The sequence below is a fragment of the Caenorhabditis briggsae genome (genome assembly GCF_000004555.2).
Source record: "Caenorhabditis briggsae complete genome, chrII, whole genome shotgun sequence".
Lineage (NCBI taxonomy): Eukaryota > Metazoa > Nematoda > Chromadorea > Rhabditida > Rhabditidae > Caenorhabditis > Caenorhabditis briggsae.
Window position 1 is genome coordinate 13783632 of NC_013486.2, and position 18890 is coordinate 13802521.

At 38.7% G+C, this 18890-nt stretch overlaps 6 protein-coding genes across 6 annotated transcripts in view; all 6 read right to left on the reverse strand.

Moving 5' to 3' along the window:
• Nucleotides 1–2008: 2008 nt before the first annotated feature.
• Nucleotides 2009–4895, reverse strand: CBG07810 (the record flags this gene model as incomplete). The annotated part of the gene is made up of 4 exons (XM_045242961.1): nucleotides 2009–2124; nucleotides 2170–2328; nucleotides 4686–4778; nucleotides 4829–4895. 4 exons carry the CDS (start codon nucleotides 4893–4895, stop codon nucleotides 2009–2011), a joined length of 435 nt encoding a protein of 144 aa, XP_045093583.1.
• A 971-nt stretch (nucleotides 4896–5866) lies between these two features.
• On the reverse strand, nucleotides 5867–6863 carry CBG25700 (the record flags this gene model as incomplete). The annotated part of the gene is made up of 5 exons (XM_045242963.1): nucleotides 5867–6027; nucleotides 6074–6259; nucleotides 6310–6378; nucleotides 6435–6557; nucleotides 6794–6863. 5 exons carry the CDS (start codon nucleotides 6861–6863, stop codon nucleotides 5867–5869), a joined length of 609 nt encoding a protein of 202 aa, XP_045098710.1.
• Nucleotides 6864–8910: 2047 nt separating this feature from the next.
• CBG25701 lies at nucleotides 8911–9445 on the reverse strand (the record flags this gene model as incomplete). The annotated part of the gene is made up of 2 exons (XM_045242964.1): nucleotides 8911–9143; nucleotides 9370–9445. The coding sequence occupies 2 exons, from the start codon at nucleotides 9443–9445 to the stop codon at nucleotides 8911–8913; spliced, it is 309 nt and encodes a 102-aa protein (XP_045098711.1).
• An 824-nt stretch (nucleotides 9446–10269) lies between these two features.
• CBG25702 lies at nucleotides 10270–11912 on the reverse strand (the record flags this gene model as incomplete). Its single annotated transcript, XM_045242965.1, has 4 exons — nucleotides 10270–10526; nucleotides 10984–11190; nucleotides 11463–11576; nucleotides 11783–11912. 4 exons carry the CDS (start codon nucleotides 11910–11912, stop codon nucleotides 10270–10272), a joined length of 708 nt encoding a protein of 235 aa, XP_045098712.1.
• Nucleotides 11913–13594: 1682 nt separating this feature from the next.
• Nucleotides 13595–16365, reverse strand: CBG07817 (the record flags this gene model as incomplete). Its single annotated transcript, XM_045242966.1, has 5 exons — nucleotides 13595–13872; nucleotides 13922–14086; nucleotides 15257–15385; nucleotides 15433–16233; nucleotides 16284–16365. The coding sequence occupies 5 exons, from the start codon at nucleotides 16363–16365 to the stop codon at nucleotides 13595–13597; spliced, it is 1455 nt and encodes a 484-aa protein (XP_045093584.1).
• Nucleotides 16366–17192: 827 nt separating this feature from the next.
• Nucleotides 17193–18890, reverse strand: part of CBG07819 — a gene marked incomplete at both ends in the record, with an annotated part of 3832 nt that continues 2134 nt past the window's right edge. Inside the window, 2 exons of the mRNA XM_002631816.2 lie at nucleotides 17193–17317; nucleotides 17362–17523. Coding sequence (XP_002631862.2) covers nucleotides 17193–17317; nucleotides 17362–17523 — 287 coding nt within the window. The remainder of the gene's footprint in view (nucleotides 17318–17361; nucleotides 17524–18890) is intronic.

An 18890-nucleotide genomic window follows, 5' to 3' on the forward strand; every position in this document is an offset into this window, starting at 1 on the left:
AATTACCAAAAAAGCCGTTCCCGGTGAGTGACAATCGGTGGTCACACACTGGTTCCGACAAGCAACGGGTTCCGCCTTCCACTATGTTTTGTGGGCAAAAGGGGGGAGTCAAAGAAATAGTGTGAACTATGAGAGAGTGCAGAATCATTGCGAAGTAATATGATTTGGAGAAAGTGGAATGAGAGAAGATGTATTTTTGCTATTAACAATAATCAAATTCTGTCGGTGTGTGTGTGTTCGTTTGTTCCCGGTTCGCGAACCCTAGCGGGTTTCAGCTCAATAGGTTAACTTTGAATAGGTTAACATTGACGCGACATACAAACCAACAAACGGAATTTGGTGAATGTTATTAGTAATGATAATCCGGAACAGCAGCGACATGATGCCCCATTTTTTATATTCGAAATTTTAATTTTGAAGTTTTCCGGAGATGTTCCTTGGTTTCTTCACATAAATATTGCCCACCGTACGGTGGGTCTTGTTCCAAAAATTAAGTCTTGTTCAGACCTCCGTTACATTTAGATAGTTCTAAAATCTTTCACCCCTAGTCAATAAGTTGCACTCGTTTATGAAATGAAATAAAGCACTTTGAAAAAAAACGGGGTTTGCATCGAGCGAGGATAGTAGGGAAAATGGGAAAGTTCTTACAGTTAGTTTCAGAGAAAACGAAAGTTTCATAATTCAAATCCACACGAAACAGATGAACAATAATGAAATACTGCTTCAAAACGACTCACTATAAGAAAGGTATAAAGGTCAATAAGATATACATATTTTCAGTTGATTTTTGGTAATTTTGGCCATTTTCAATAGTCTGGAGCTCGGCTGTCAAGTTTCCAATCACTTTGAAAATTTGGGAATATATAAAACAGACCTTGGTTGAAAATTTTGCAATTACAGAATATTTTAAAATGCCTCGTTTTTAAGCTATTGGCCAATCTCTGAAAGACCCCTGTTCACGGCCCTTTTTTGTACTTAAAACACTAAAAACAGGTGTCTTTCGGAAAACGGCAAATAGCTGAAAAACGGGGAGTTTTCGAAAATTTCTGTGAAAGCAAAGTTTTCAATCTAGATCTGTTTCACATTCTCCGCAACTTTCAAAGTGATCGGAAACTTGACAGCCGAGCTCTAGTTTCCTAAAAACAATCAAAATCAACTAGTACTGTAGGTTACATCCCAAAGTTCTGACCCCCCTTAACAACCTTACCTAGAAATAAAAATAAAACTAGATTCTTAAATTTTCTGAACTTGTACTTTTATTACAGCAATCCAAGTTTGTCGCCCATCTTTCGGTGGGTCTTACTTCCAAAAATTACAAAAATTTTCATGATTTCTTCACAACTCCGGATACTATACAGGTAAACAAATTTTGTACTTGGATTATATACTCGTAATAAAGGAGATCATAACTTTCAATGACCCAATGTGGTTATACATATTTTCAAGACCCGACATTCGCCGGGTTCCGCCTTCCACTATGTTTTGTGTGAGTCAAAGAAATAGTGGGAGCTATGAGAGAGTGCGGAATTATTTCGAAATCATATGGCTTTGAAAAATTTTCACAACCTCTCTCGCTCGTTCCCTCTCCCAACGTTCCCTTACAATTTTTGACGTCAACCACACAAAACATAGCGAGGCGCGGAAGTTGCGCAATTTCTGTACAAGGAAAAACATTAACTGAATGAAATAAATTCTCGAAATGTGTCATATTACCAACGGGTTCATTAGCAAGTTGAATTGAAATGTAACCGGTGAGCCAAGTCGGACAATTGGCTTAATTTTTGGACCCGCAGAAAGGTGGGCGTAAGAATGCGATCCTGTCCCGCTAACGGCTGATAGTTAGAAATAATATTCATATGTACATTTAGGGAAACAAAAAAAAAAGAATATCGAAAAATTTCATATAGAAAATCGGGGCAGCGAATGAGAAAGAGCGGGTGAAAAAGCAAACGATGGGACACAAAAAGTATGGGAAACTGGGAAACAGAAGACAATAAAAAATCATCAATTATACTCCTGGAGCAGGTGCCGACGACGTGGCAAGGTTCTCCGGCGGAGACAAAGACGAAGGAGGCGAAGACGAAGATGACGTGGTAGGAGCCAAAGTTGCTGACGGACCGGCTTCTGAAAATGACGAATTAATAAAAATCGTCTAGCAAGAATTGTCACCATCTTCTTCAGAATCCGTAAACAGCTCCACGGTACTTGGATCAATGGGCTGTGAAATTTTAGGATAACTTTTTTGAGATTCGGCTGGTTTTGGGAGAGCAACTGGAATAACGTTTGATGAAGTTGAAGAAGTAGATTGTGAAGCAAAGGATGTTGTATCTGAAACATTCCAACTAATCTTTTTTTTGGCACTTGAAAAGGTTGCATACCGTTTTAGCTCTAAAAGAAGCCCACCCTGTACATGCACTTTGAGCTCAACTATCTTGCGTCTCATAAGTAATGACAATCTGTTAACTGGAAAAAATTGATGATATTATGGTAAAGAATTTTCCAGTCGACATATGTTTTATATCTCTCAAAGGAACCTGGAAAACTGAACTCAAAGTATACGTATAGGGTGGGCTTCTATTAAAATCAGTAATTTTACCCACCATGTCCGAGACACACACCCACACAGACACACAGAAAAGTTTCCTTAGTAAGAAGTACCGTAAAATCTGTATTGATATTGCATGCAAGTCTATTGTTCAAGTCACCTCAAGGGGTGCAACTCTATTAGAGGGGCAATTCAAATAGAGGCTGCAATTCTATTTTTCAAACTACGAAAATTTTGAAAAAAAAAGTTTTATTATGAAAATCAACAAAAAAGTAACAAATTGAACACAACAAAAGGAAAATATTCAAAAAATTGAGGCGTCACTGTCATAGTTATTGTCTTCTTCCTCGGCATGGTTCATTTCTCCATCGTCTTCCTCAATTTCAATATCTCCCAAAATCTCCTGAATTTCTTCCATTTCTCGTTCTGCTCGTCTTGTCTTCAATAACTGTACGCCTTCTGGAATTTCTCCATCTTTCTTGAAACAATGAATTGCCTCATCATCTTCGCCATTTCTTCCATTTTTTAATCCGCATCCTTTGAATGATCTTACAATGTATTCCTTCGGGATATTTTCCCACGCCAATTGAATCCATTTCAAATAAACTTCCATACTGGGAGCACGCATATTTCCCGCCGGGGTGAACGATTTCGTTCCATGAACCATCCAATCTTCGTACTCTTTTCTGATGAAAGATTTAAACATTGCGTTCCAATATACATCTGGAGCCTGAAAAATCGGGTCACGCAAAGTTTCAATAAAATCTACTCACTTGTAAGAATTTTGTGCATCCTCCAGGAATCACCGCAGTGTCTAGTCTCAGTTGTTTCAATACTTTTTTAGTGTCTGTACTGATGTGGCAACGGTAAGAGTCCCATACTAACAACCTTTTTCCGAACATTGAGTGACCGAGAACTTTTTCAAGAAAAGTTTTTGTGATTTCATCGTTGAAAAATGTTCTGTCACACCAAACCAACTGCAAAGTTTTTCTAAATGTTTCCTCAATACTTTGCACTGGTCTTTTTCTTGGAAGAAGTACAAAAGGTTTGCACTTAAAACCGTCTGATCGAGCGCACAGCATTACTGTAACATGCAATTTCTCGTGTCCCGTGGTTTTCACTGAAACCTGAAATTGAAACGTTTAGCTTGTTATTTTTGAGTGTGCTGACTTGTTTAGATCCTCGATCCGCTACAGTCAAACTATTCGAACAATCCAGATAAACCGCCGTCTCATCACATGCGAAAATTTTGTCATAATTATTCATGGTAATTAATCGTTCCACATAAAGGAGAAAGTCAATTATTTTCTCCACATAAAACTCTGGCGGTTTTTGACAGACTGTTGTAGCACGTCTACTCGAAAATCCATGCCGCTTCAAAAAAGAAACCAGCCATCCATTCGAGAACTGCAACATTTAATGTTTAATCTCAAGTAGGTAATCTGTTTTCAAACCTTCATATCACTATTTGAAATAGACTTGGCGCGATTCTGGATTCCAATACGAGTAATACGAAGCTTTTTTTCTCTTTGCTCTCGGACCCATTCCGCAAGTTTAGTATCAAAATCACCACCGTAAGCTTGTAATCCAAGGGGTGGGCTCCACGCTTTCTCTTTCTAGAGTTTCCACCAACTTTTTCAACGTCTTCCACGTCTTCCACGTTTTCCACGTCTTCCACGTTTTCCACGTCTTCCACGTCTTCCACGTTTTCCACGTCTTCCACGTCTTCTACGTTTTCCACGTCTTCGAGGACTTCTTCAGAACTCATTGCTCGTGTTGCTCGCTTCAATAAATGGAAAATATTGTTAAAAAAACAAAGAAAAATAAAAATAAATCAGAAATTAAGTAGGTAGTTTAAAAAAAAGAAATTCGAAAAAAACTGTGCAATTGTTCGTCACGGTGTCACAGACTAAAAATTGCACAGTACTCCCGGCGGAGCCGCAATTCTGCTGGAGATGCAATTGTATTACGGGGGCAATTCAATTAAAGGCTGCAAGTCTATTTTTCAAGTGCCCGCAAGGGGTGCAAGTCTATTAGAGGGGCAATTCAAATAGAGGCGCAATATCAATACAGATTTTACGGTATATTGTAGTTTTTTCAGACAAACGTTGCGTTTTAGAAGGAAAATCTCAACACTCACCTTTTGGCTTCACCTTTCTGAAGTCGGACGGTCCACCGTTTTGGAACTTCACAATGGTTGCGGCTTGGTGCTGTTTCGCCATCTCAGGCTCACCTGAAAAATCATGAAATTAATTAAAATGTTTTTCTAAGTTTGAAACTCACCCTCCTGCATCGCCTTTATCATTTTCTCTCCGTTGAGGAACTCGAGAACATATTGTTTAATTGACATTGCCTGAAAAGTTGGTAGTGGTTAAAGACAGAAGGAATATGAAAGAAAAAGGTTTTAAAAGGAATTTTTGAAAGTTAAAATTCAAAAATTAAGGCGCCAAAACTGTACATATGTTTGTTAAAAAGGAAAAGAGGTGATGAAAGAGGAGACACAAATTGAAGGAAGAAGGGCAGGAAGGAGAACAGTGCAGAGAAAGTGGAGAGGAGGTAAAAAGACAGACCACGAGCTTTCTCTCTCTCTCTCTCCCTCTCTCTCTCTCTCTCGTTCTGTATGAGGGGGAAGGAGTTGATGATCTCTTTGAATGCGTCTCTGAGATGACTCAAAACAATAATTATTTAGTCACTGAACTTATTGGGTCACATGAAAGATGTGTTAGGGAGATTCAAAATATTTATTGATGATAAAAGAGGAACTTTCAAACTAGAGCTGGAAATTTAGAATTTCCAGGAAATATAAGACTTTTTTCATAAACTTAATTTGAATGAAAATTTGAAGAACTACAAGCATCAGTAAAAAAACACTATATCCGAACCATCAGAACAATGGGAATCTTACCTTTAATAGGAGGACCACCGCATTGTCAAATTTGAGCTCAATTATCTCAATTCCTAGGCAAAGTATCAAAAATGTTCCAACTGACAAAACACTTCTGACAATATGAGAAAAAATTATCAGTTGAGTTGAACTTTTTGATAACTTTTAGAGAAAATGAGATATTTGCGCTCGAAGTTGACGGATCGTTCAGCTGGTTAAATGTTCAATGTTACATAAAAGTTAAGGGCACTTCTATGTATTTAAAGTTTTATGGTATTTTCATGATGAATTTCATTGTGTGAAACACAGCCAATTTGAAGAAAATTAGGAAAATCACAAGCATCACTATAAAAAACAGGGAAAGTCAGAAAGGAGATGGGCAAAAACACCATATCAAAATTTTAAGAGCAGAATTTTTGAGAATTTCAAGAGTAAGTTTATTTGAAGCTAACAGTATTTCCAGCCATGCAATCCAACACTGAGCAAGGTTCAGATTGTCTAGAAGAAGCAGCTTCGATTTTCTCAGCAGCCAATCCTTCAAAACTGAAACCATACGGTACTGATTGCGGGACAAATCCGACACTTCCGTTCGACAAAACTGAAAATATCCCAAAATGAAAATAAAAATTATCATGTTCTTTTACCTGGAATCAGTCCATAAATGGCAGACTCGCGTACCAGATGGGGCCACACTGCTTGGAGAATTTCAGGCCCTGGCATCTTGAAGATTCTTTGTTCAGCGGATCCAGCAACAATTGACCCCGATGATGTTGGTGATGAACCACGGGGTGTTGGTCTCAGGGCAAGTCTCACTGATCCTTTTGAGAGCACTGCAAACTCGAATTTTCAGGCTTTATGTTTTATTTTTTGATTATTTTACCAGGATATAACCCCAGAATCGCGTATTTCCTCACAAGCTCCGGCAACAGGAGTTTGAACATTTCTCGGCCTGGAAATTGAAATTCGTGGATCTTAAAGAAAACCTTAAGATTTTGGTATACTCACGAATCACTGCCGATGGCGGACGCTGCTTGAATGCTGAAGGACCGTCTCCCTCAATAATAACGACTATAGAAGGCATTGTTTTAGAATATCCGGATTCTGAGATTCTCAAATTCTGTTGTAATACTGTAAAACTTGTAATAGAAGGGCTTACTAGCTTTTAACTTTGAGCCAATTTATCTCTGTTCCTGTCAAAGATATGAAAATGTGGTCAACTGATAAATTGCTTATCATAATATCAGAAGTGTTTTGCCAATTGACATTTTTTGCTATTTCTCACATGTATCGAGATAATTGGGCTCAAACTTGACAGTGTGGAAGCCCTTACATTATAGGTTTTGCAGATTCTTTTCAGAACTTACGATCTGGAACATCCTTGTCGAAGTAGGCTTCAAATAAACACATTGGAATAGGCTTTGGACGGTGGAGCATTTTTTTCCAAATTGAAACTATGATAAAAATTGGTAGATGGCTTTTATGATTCAAAAAAGAGTGCCTATTGTTTGCAAAGCCAACATTTGCAGCGTCATAATTGATTCAAAAAGGGTGGGAGGTCATTGAATATCATTATCACCCCCTTATCAATGCCTAGTACTTAAACTTTTAAACAATTATGGTTTTGTCATTTCCCAAATACCGGCTTTGCTGTAATATGAGGAAGCTCATCCTACACGTGCACTTTGAGCTCAATTATCTCGGCTCCTTCAAAAGATATCAAGAATTGTTCAACTGATAAATTACTTGCCATAAAATTATCAACATTTTATCAGGTAACACATTTTTTATATATCTCATAGGAACCCAGATAATTGATCTCAAAGTGCACATATGGGGTAAGCATTATATGTCGGTCCCTTTTTTCCCCAAAATCAAGAAGCTCTAACTTTTTTTCCCGCAAAAACCACATCTCATTTTTCATTGTCTTCCTCTTCCCATCTATCATTTTCTCACTTTAGTACTACCCCACATCCCCTTTTTATTTGACAAATGAGTAGCACATTTTTTGGGTGTCATCGTGTTCCCCCATTTTTGGACAGGGTCATTAATTAGGTCGTGAAAGGGAGCACGGTGGCAGATGGAGTCAAAAGGGGAGGAGCCAGAAATTTCTGGGAGGTCTAATGATGCTCTTAATTGGAAGTTTAAAAATATACTTTATTGGCAACAAGGGAAAAAATTTAAAAAATAAATCAGACTTTGAGCTCAATTATCTCGGTTCATTCAAAAGATATCAAACAATTTTCAACTGAAAAATTGTTTATCATAATATCACTAAAACTTTATCAGTTTACAAAATTTTGATAGCTTTTATAATAACCGAGATAATTGAGCTCAAAATGCGTAGAACAAATGCGGCAAGGGTAGTCCAGAGCACGTTGGATATTTGAGTGGGGGAATTGGAACATAAAAAGTAACCATTATAATTTTTTGGAGGTTTTTCAGGGAATGGAAACTTTGGGGCTGATATATTATTGATTTGGAGAACAAAAAAGGAAGAGGAAAAATTGAACATTTCTGGGGGGTGTGTTGGGGGTGACGTCATGGAGAAAAGGGAAAAAGGAAATAAAACATCGTCGTTTTTGTAATGGGAAAATGTCAGAAGAGCAGGTGCATAGGATGAAAAAACACGAGAAAGAAAAATCACAAATGGCAATAATGGGAGTTCAAAAAAAAAATTGACTGTTTTGATTAGATTTAAACTGGGAAGGCTTCTTTTGGGTTTTAAATGTAAAATGCAAAAATTAGATCTGATTTCGAGCTCAATGATCTCATTTCCTATAATAGCTATCAAAAATATGTCAATTGATAAATTATTTATCATAACATTGCCAATATTTTATCAATTCACAGCTTTTTGATATCTTTTACAGGATCCAAGATAATTGAGGTCAAAGTGCAAAAGGAATTACTGTAAGTCATGCACAACTTTGAGCGCAATTTTCTCGGTTTTTATGAGAGCTATCAAAAATATGTAAACTATTGCCAATATTCTATCAGTTGTCAAATTTTTGATAGACGTCTTACAGAAATCATAGAAATCTCATAGAAATTGAGATCATTGAGCTCAAAAAGGAAGTATAGGGTCCCTTCCTGACATGTTCAATTCTGGATACAGCTATCAAAATTTTAGGAAAATGATCGTTATCAGACTAATCATATCTCAGTAACTTAACTTTGTGTCGAGATTTACAACCGCATATTTACGATGTCCTGATCTCAAAAGTACTTGTCACTTTCTGGCTTCTCATATTACCAAACTTTTACAAGCTGTCGGCGTGACAGATACAGGAAAAAGGGTTGTAAATCAAGGACACGCGGCACTATCTAAACACAACTGAGTGATCAGACATATGGTTATATGAGATATGCTTCAGAATTAGGAGCAGGGAAAAAACAAGAATTTTCGGAAACTGCTGAACATTTGGGGCGAAAAAAGTTTTCCTAGACAATGATCCATACCAAAAAGTCAAAATATTAAAATTTACACGTTGTCCTCCCAATCCATGTGCTCATCAACCACTTGTGGCTCCCCTTCGTCGTCGGCCTCGCTGCCGCTGCCCCCGTTGAGCCCCTCTGTGGAGGAGAGAGGACTTTCAGGCTCGTCGTCCAAATGAAGACTTTCCAAATTGAGTGGAGACGATGGGGCAGTGGACCCCTCGGAGGAATGCACTGGTGTGATTTCCACACTCGTGACCACGGAGCCAATTGGGCTCTCTGGAAAAGTACAGAAGTTTTGGGTACAGTAGCTGACAACTCACGTTGAGCCGGTCCACTGCTCCATGGACCCTGTCCGCTTCGAGGTTCAGGTTCGCGTACTGATAGAACGCGGAGGGTCCATCATCTCCAAGAACCACAATGCGTCCCTCGAAGAGGTTGGCGTATGGTGATGCTGAAAAACATAACTAAACATCAAGCAAAATTAAGGAATACTGTAACTTACGAGGAGTCATGTACCCACTTGGCAAATTGCTGAAGAAGACCGCCGGAGAAACCAAGGTGGGACGGATGATTGACATTATTGTTCTGTAAGCTTAGCTTTTTGGAAGGACCGGAAAACCTCTAATAGAAGGCTTCTACTCGTTTGCAATTACAGGAAATCAACAAATTGAAGAAGAATGGGGGAAAAATGGTTATGCGATGGGCACAAAAGAGAAGACATATATTTAGCTGCCTGAGGAGGAGGACAAGTATCAAAGTGTGAGGAAAGGAGCAGAGACGGCAGAGAAAGAGAACTGTTGGGTTGTTGAGTTCAAGCGCAGGCCCTCGCTATTTGGCATAAGGTAGATGTGATTGCTCAGTCTTGGAGTAGATTTCCAGAATTTGGAGAGCATGATCATGGGGACCCAAAACACAATATCCTTTTGAAGTCACATGACTCGGTTCGAAAAATGAATTTCTGCCCGGATCAACAAGTAATTGTAGAACTCGAGAAGATCAACAGTATCATACATTCTTGAATGCTGTGGTCTGAACCAGAGGCACCGAAATAGCCGGGCGATAACTCCAACAAAATTCGAACTACAAAAATTCCAAACAGTCTCTGTATGTATTGCGAAATCTTTAAAATAAATCTATACGTATACTAAAAGAAAAAATACGGAGGAACGAATGCTGGTTGTCTTTGATAGTGTATGTGTGCCTTTATTGATTTATGTGTAGGCAAATAATAAAAAAACTTTTTTTAAATGGGATCTGGAAGGGCCACTTTATGATCAAAGGACGTATTCAAAGGTTATTTTGAAGACCAAAAGAAAATCTTTATTGCAGAATTTTCGAAGGTTCAAAAAAAAAAAAGAAACGGTTAGCAAATTTTGGGTGAAGTTCTAAAACAGCTGAATCATCAAAAATAAATATGAAACGGGAATGGTTCAAGATCATGACGTGGATACTTCTTGAGATTTTCAGCAAAAATATTCCAGAATTTGTCTTCTTGATTCTTTATTTCTAGCTTCTTTATAGCATCCATCTCTTCATGCTCGTATTTCAGAATAGTAACAAAGCCAAGTCTCAACTGGACCTTTATTTCCTCAAAGACAGCTTCTTCTTTCTCCAACCATCGTTGCCGCTCCTGATCTGTCATTTTCAGCCATTCTTTTTCTGAAAAATCTTGCTCTTTTCTCGGAATTTTCGACAATATCTATGAAACTGCCAGCGAAGAAATTACCCCTATACTTGCACTTCGAGCTCAACTATCTCGGTTCTAGTGAGAGATATCAAAAATCTGTTAACTGATAAAATATTGCTGATGTTAAGATTAACATTTCATCAGTTTATCAATTTTTATATCTTTCATGGCAACCGAGATAATTGAGCTCAAAGTGAACGTTGGCTTCTACATGACATTGTCCGAATTAATAAAACCAACTGCGCATGGGTCCAGTACTGTCCGGTGATTGATTTCTTCTCCATGCATTGAAATAATCAAACGCTGTTTTTGCCCGTATCTCTATTGGCTGAGGCATTGTCTTATCAATGGATTCCGGGTAAAAAAGGTCAAGACCAGCTAGCTCTTCTAGAAAAATCGAACTACAACTTTCTAGTTTTTCGAACTCACTGAGATATGGATCGTTATATAATTCAGATGACTTGAAGTGCTCCACAGCGTCTTCAAATTTTGCTGGCGGGCAATTCATCTTCAATCGACATCTGATAATTGCTCTCTTCTCGTTTCTTCTACTCTCCTTTCGCTTTTTGAGTTCCTGTCTTACCCTCCTTGCACCGATCTCTTCATTTGTTATACTTTTTCTTTCACAGTGCAGTTCTGAAAATAGACAAAATATCGGCTGTCCAATTTTTACAGTAAATGCTCCAATAGAAGCCCGCCCTATATGTGCTTTAGAGCTCAATTATCTCGGTTCTTTTAAAAGCTATCAAAAGTTTGTCAACTGATAAAACTTTAGTGATAAAATGATAAATGATTTATCAGTTGACAGATAACTCTCATAAGAGCCGAGATAATTGAAGTCATTTAACTTTTATCATTTCTCTGTGTTTTGCTAGCTGCTCCTCGTCTTATCAATTCGTTTGTCCAACTTTCGTAGGACGCGTTGGAGCTAGATGGAGAACCGTCAGAAGAAGTTTGACCTTTGTACATCGGGAAATTCAACGTCCAGGTACTCGGTTCCATATGAAGACCCCAGGAATTATCTGAAAGTTCTTTTCAGGTCAAATTTGAGAAATGTGATAGAAACTTACAAGGAGCCAGTGTTGGTGGCAGGTAATTGTTTGTTAGAGGTCTTGAGCCGATCGACCAGGACTGGTTGATTGAAGAATTTGGGATTAGGGACCAGTTCGGAGGAGATTTTTTGTATCTTTTACAGGAACCGAGATAATTGAGCTCAAAGTTTGCTTACCTCCAGCTGCTTCTGATAGACCAGCATCTAGTGGAACGGGTTCCAGCTGGGTAACCGAATGGATTTGATCAGGAAATTTTAATTCTTCAGGAACTGGATGTACAACAACTGGAACATATTCGTTGGACATTTTAGCAACTTGTTCCGTAAAAACAAACAACCCTGAAAAGACTACTATATGAAGAGAAGGTGCGAAAAAATCAATCTCAACGATTTTTTTGATCAATTTTTACTTTTTTTTGTAACAACTCTAGACTTAAAGGGGGATTCCGACCAAAATTTTTTATTGCATAAAAATGTGTTAAAATTTATCTATTTTCCGAATATTATTGCGAAAAAATTTTTAAAAAATCCGAAATCCCCGAAAAACGGCGTTGAAAAGGAAGAAAATTCAAAAAAATGTGCCGCCGAGGGACGAGGATTTTCAGTGAGAAACCTAGGCCACGCGAGCGGCGCGACTTTCTTACCGGACAATTTTTTCGGATTTGTTTCGCTTTTATCTCCGACAGGTAAAAAACGTTAAAAAACACTGTCGGAGACTTGAAAAAAAGGCTGTCAGGTGCTGTGGCCTAGGTTTCTCGCTGAAAATCCTCGTCCCCCGGCGGCACCTTTTTTTTGAATTTTCTTCCTTTTCAACGCCGTTTTTCGGGGATTTCGGATTTTTTAAAAGATTTTTTGCAATAATATTCGGAAAATAGATAACTTTTAACACATTTTAATGCAATAAAAATTTTTGGTCGGAGTCCCCCTTTAATAAATTGCTAAAAAACTAGATTAAAAGTTATTTATATGATTGAAAATGGAATAAAATGTGACCGAAAAAAGGTTTATTAACTCGAGAGGTACTAAAAATGTATAAAGCAATGCGACAAGAAAAAACGAAATGAAGAAAAAAGCTTGGCTGAATATTAATTGTTGGTTCCTGAAGCTGAGGTTTATGACAGAAGAAAAAAACAATTACAAATGTATGTTGACGAAGACAATTGAATGGATGAGAAGCTTTTTTTAAAACCAAGAACCCAGAAACGGAGAATGGTGAGTGGGTGGACTCTTGCTCTCAAATCCAGTAAAATGCCAACACCCCCGGTTTGGAGAAATGATGGGATGCCATTAGGGGAAGAGCGGTTAAACACCCACACAGTCAAAATTTACTTCATTGGGTATTCATGACAAGAGAATGCTCCTTTGAACAATGAAATGGAACATGAGAAGAATCAACGTACGAGATAGCAACCGTAAATGCTTTAGTGAAAGCCTTAGTGCACTTTGGGCTTACTTATCTCGGTTCCTATCAGAGAAATCTAAATTTGGTCAACTGATAAATTGTTCATCATAATATCAAAAATATTTTATCAGTTAATAACTTTTTGATAGCTCTGATAGGAACCGAGATGATTGAGCTCAAAGTGGTAGTAAAGGGGCTTTTATTAGAGCTCAAGCTGAACCAAGCTCAAGCTGAACCTTGAGCTCCTGGAACAACATTTCTTCTCGAAGAAACCATGGCTCCATCTGAGCCGGTGACAATCGCTTCCATTCTTCTACTGAAAATATTTCTAACTGGAATTTCCGCCAAGTTCAGAGAACACACTTCTAGATTCTCGTCCTTCAGGGCCCTCGATACGACGCCAGTAGCTGAACAGTTGAAAAGCAGTAAAAGTCCTCTCTCGTACTCTTCGAGGCATAAGTTTGCTTTTTCTGGGATCGAAGACATTGAGCTGTGGCATTAGTTTCCCTGAATTATTTGAATGTATGATTTAGCTTGATTTTATTCATAAATATTACTAAGGATAGGATCCTGACGCATTTCTGGTCTTAGTAATGGTCATAAGCGTCCTTAAATGTCCCAGGGGGAACCCCTTGCATCAACCGGTTCCTAACAATCGCTTCCTTTTGTTTAGCTCGCTTTAGTTCTAGCTGGAAAACTAGATTTGGGGATATCCTCTTGCATTTTCTTTGTGAAACATCGGGAGGAAGCATCCGATCATGTAGGGATAGAGTCAGATCAGTGGAAGTTTGGTTTTCTGGTTGCCCCAAGAACGACATGGCTTTTTCGGCTGGTGCTAAAAGTCCGGCCCAGTGTTTCGAACTGTCTGAAAGAGTCAAATAGAGTCGAGCAAAGTTTAGAGAATGGAAACTCACAATAATAGGATGGGAACTTCGAGGTTGGCGGATACATAGATGGTTTTCCTGGAGGAAGGTACTTTTCTTCTTTCTTCGGCACTATTTTGTTTGGTGAAAGTCTTTTGAGAATCTCAAGAGGGTCTAGACTGGGAGCTAGGTGTCCTGGTGATAGGGTGGAGAGATCTGAAATGCGATTCAGCAATATTATGAAGTTTTTTCTTAAAACTTACTGGGCTAAGGCAATGGAATCGGATTCACCTGCTGCTGAGAGCCAGTTGAGATTTGTGTTCTCGAGAAATCTTGAGCTATAGACCGAAATTGTGTTATCAGCTCTGAATTCAGCGCATTTGGATCGTTTGGGATATACGGAGCAAGAGAAAACCCATCGAACAAATTGTTAGAAGTCATTTGTTGAACTCTGAAGACTTGAAGGTTTTCTTCGATTTAAGAGCTGAAGAAACATTTTAAAAAATGAGGGCGGAGCCTATTTTGCAACAATTGGTCCATTTCAAGATTTTGGAAAAACGAGAGGGTCCGAGAAAAAGAGGCGAATCTAATTGTGACAGGTCTTTCCTCCTGAATCTTCCCTTTATGCGACTGGGTTACGATGTCTCATCTTCTCGACATTTTTTGACAAGGCAAGCTACATTAATCACGACGCCCAAGGTGGTGCGCTAAAAAGAGACTTGCCAAGTTTGAGCTCAATTATCTCGGTTCCTTACAAAGTTATTGAAAAGTTGTCAACTAATAAACTGTTTATCAAAAATACACAAACATTTTATCAGTTGACAAAATTTTGATATCTCTCATATGAGCCGAGATAAATTAAACCAAATTTGACAGTGCAGCGGCCCTTCTATTACAGGTGGTAGGGTACGTTTGTTCTCTGATTCTCTGTCTTCCCCTATAACCTACTTTTGATGAAAGCAGTGGAACAGTTTATTCATAAAGAAGTTCTAGAAAAGTGGCACTATTTCAAGACAGCAGATTCAAAATTTAAAAAATCTTTGGAAAAGAATTACAGACAGAAATCAAGTTATAAGCAAACACGCAAAGCAAATACTTTTTAAAAATCGAATAAACAAGTTTTGGTCTCATTCCTCGGTCACAATTGCTTGAAGACGTTTTCTGCTTGCCTTCTGCTTCACTCTTACAACAATATATCCAAGTTCTTTTTGCTTCACATGCTCTGTGAACAGATCCGACGCTCGAATAGCCCATTCTTTGTAAAAATCGAAGTTCTTCACGATCACTTTCCATTCTTGAACTGTAAAAAAATTACGAGCGATCGGTCAGCTCGGTCAGCTCAATCGGTCGGCGGTCGTCGATTTTCGACAGACCTAATAAACTTACTAGCACACCACATTGACGAATAGTTGTTCACACGCCATAACTTGTAGCACATTGCTGCGTCAACTGGATTGACGACTTCCTGTGGAATAGGTTCCGGACTAGTGGGATCGAACAGGCAGCTCAGACAAACTGAAGCCTTTTAAGTTCGAAAATGCATTTCCCGTATGAACACTCACCAATTTTCTCATCGTGATAGACTGGAGAATTTTCAGCTCTCTTACAAGCTTCCTTGTATCTTTGGTCATACTCCTGACTTCCGATTTTCACAGGTGGTGCGATTTTCATATGAGCATGGTATTTGGTTCGAAAAGAACGGTAACTAACTAGTTCCGTCATGTTTTGGACGTCGGGAGTTGGCCCAAGGATGAGGGAATAGATTGGGGTAAGACATCGTTTTTTGGGTCTTTTCACTTCTGGCGAATTTTCAGGTTCTTGGATCTGTGAACTCACTGGAAATGGACCTTCAGAATACATTGGTTCTGGATCAGATGAGTTGGAAATAAGGGATTCCTTGTAGATCGGTGTGCTTGCGGAAAATAAATTTTGTTTCCCTGGAAACTCTTGCTCAGTTGACATTGGTGTTGGATCCAGAAGACTCAGGTTGTCGTTTATACTCCCAGAATTCGGAGAGTCAGAAGTGACGTCATCTGGTACTTCAAACGCTCCCACGCTTTGAACGTTGCCCAGCTGATATGAGAAATCTGGATCTCCAAAGTCCTCCCAGTTTTGAACAACTGGCTCTTGGAATTGGTTAGAATCCCAGAATCCAGAAGATGTCCCATGATTTTGTTGAATGCTAATTGGGTCGAAAAATTCCCCAGAAACAGTGAGAAGAGGTTCAGGCATCTGAGCCATCAAATGGTTTAGAGCATTGCTCATGTTCGGAGAACTCGAGAATATAGAAATCGAAGGAAGTGGTGTGCCAGTCCAACTTTGGTTGATATCCCAAATCTGTGAAGTTGTGGAGGTTGGAGCATCTGAAAGTCATACTTTGTTAAAGCTAAAGATTCAGAGAACTTGCCTAAACATCCAGCATCTGAATTTTGAGTTGGTGAGCCATTGGGATCTGAATCCATGAAAAACTCTTTGAGCAGGTTTTCAGCAGGCATGCTGGGAGTTTAAAATTAGTAAATTTACGAGCTCTCTGAAATGGGATTAAATCAAAACCGTGTTACTGAGAAAGTTCTAGAAAAAAAGAGACTGGAGAACAAAGGGCAGTCCAACTATAGGTTGGCTAAAAAAATAGAGGTGGTTCTTCGAAAACTTCAAAAAAATCGCTTCCCTTTTAGGCGTCATTTTATTACGAAAGTGCTTTTCTTTTTATGATGTTTTCTTTGTTTACGAGGATGGGGGGATACGGTGGTTCTGCTTCATTTGACAAATGGAAAATCCATTAATCACACACTGCTTCATAGGTGGTGTGTCATCGTACTCTTTCTTTTTTTTGTTAAATCGAGAATTCAGATTTGGAAAAAGGGGAAGTGGAAGGAAAAGAGATTCATCTGGAAAACAGGGAATCGAATATAAAATTGTTGGTTTCAAGGTTAGCAATTTTTATTAAAACTTCATTTCGGAATATACTTGAATACGAGGACAAGCGCTGCGCTGAGAGCGCTGAGAATGAGGTTCGTCAAGTTAGGTAGGTCATGACTTGGAAAATCCCAAAAATTAGGATATGACTCAGAAGATCCGAGAAATAAAAATAAAAAAGGTCATGATCTAAAAAATCCGAAAAATTAGGTGGTGACCTAAAAAATTCAAAAAAGGAGGTCATAAAGAAATGTCAGAAGAAGTTCAGCCGGTTGTAATCATGCGAAGAATAGCAGAAAAAAAGAATAGGAAGGTATCGAACAAGAATTTCGAAATAAGAGAAGAACATAGAACATAATATTATCAAGGATAATCAGAAAGTTATCAAGAATTATCAACGCATAGGTTACCGTAGTAAAGTTGTCCGAATGAATCCTTTCCTCAACTGGACCAAAGACTCCTCGAACAATGCCTCTTCCCTTTTGTACCACTTATTCCGATCTGTTTCAGACATTTCTTTCCATTCCTCTTCTAAAAAAAAATGCATATAACACATCTTTTTGTGTTTAAACAACCTCTCAAAGCCTTGCTAGTGGCTTTCTCTGTGTCAGTATTCTTTCTCCAGTTCAAAAACAAGACTTTTGCGGTTTTGATCTCGGGGAGCACATTCTGAGGAAGCGGTCCATTAGGTTTACCAGAGATTGGCGGACGGAAGAGTTGGAGAAGGTTGATGGAACCTGAATTGATCTCCAGTAAACGTTAAGCTCAGATATCTCAATTCCTTAGCAAGATGTCAATAATGTACCGACTGATAAAATGATGGTGATCTCAGCAAATTTTCGGCACGCTGGGGCACAGAGGGGCACAGGATTTGCTTCAAAACGGCACAGTGCCGCGTTTAAAGTGCCCTTGGAACACCTCAACCGTGCCCCTAGCGCGCGTATGGCGTGCCGCTACCGTGCCGGTGCCGTGCCCCTTCTTGAACCATCTGCGCATCTCGTGTCTATTCATTGAGTTTCGAAAATGCGTTTTATTTTCATAAATTCATATTTTCATCGTTTTATGGTTTTTTAGATTTGTTTTCTCGTCTTTTCCGGTGGAAAATCATGAAATGTATCTCTGTTTAGTTTTCAGACAGTTGGTGTAGCAAATGTTGGAAAGTCGGAAAGAGTTGGAAAGGCACCGAAGGGAAATCGGTGAGTTGAGACATGTTCAAGTGACAATGATATCGAAAATCTTTTCAGTTATGGAGACGAGAAGGGAATACGTTGGACAGTGGAGAGATAACGAAGATTGAGAAATTAGTTTCCGACCAGCAACGAGGAATATTTCAAGTGTAATATGTAAGTTGGGGGCAATATGTGAAAACGGAACATTGTTGTTTGAAAATACAAAGTTCAAAAATATTTGAAAATAGTGTTAGTTCCTATTTTTCAGGTCAGAGACACAAAGCCAAGCCCGAGATCAATGACGCTGGAGAAGAGGAGGAAGAAACTTAGATTCATCAAAATTCATCAACCTCATCACCACACTCTTCGGAATCTTCCCTACAAATTTAAATTTTCTAATCTTTTAAATGTTCTAATTTTTGTTGTTATCCTTTTTATTGAGTTTATAATGTAATAAACTGTTTGATAATAGGTAAATCGATTAAAACACCCGATTCCAAAGAAAAAAATTCAAAAAACGGCACACATGAGCACGGCAACGGCACGGCAACGGCACGCAAAACGCATGCGTGCCCCGACCCCCCGGGCACGATTACCGCGTTGCAGCGGCACCGGTGCCCCAAGTAGCGGCACATGTGCCAAAAATTTGCTGAGATATTATGACAAACATTTTTTATCAGTTGATAGATTTTTGTTATCTCTTGAACAGTGTGTCCTTTCGACACTACTTCGATAAAATTTTCGAGAAATTTCTCGAAAAATTCCTCGAGAAATTTCTCGAAAAATTTCGAGGAATTCCTCGAGGAGTTATTCGAAAAATGTTTCAAGGCGAATTCATTTTTACAGTGGTGGCCTAACTTTTGAAAGTTTGGTTTTCTGGGCCACCACGTAATAATTGCCTAGAAGTGGCCTGACATGAGCCTGGTGTGTTTTCT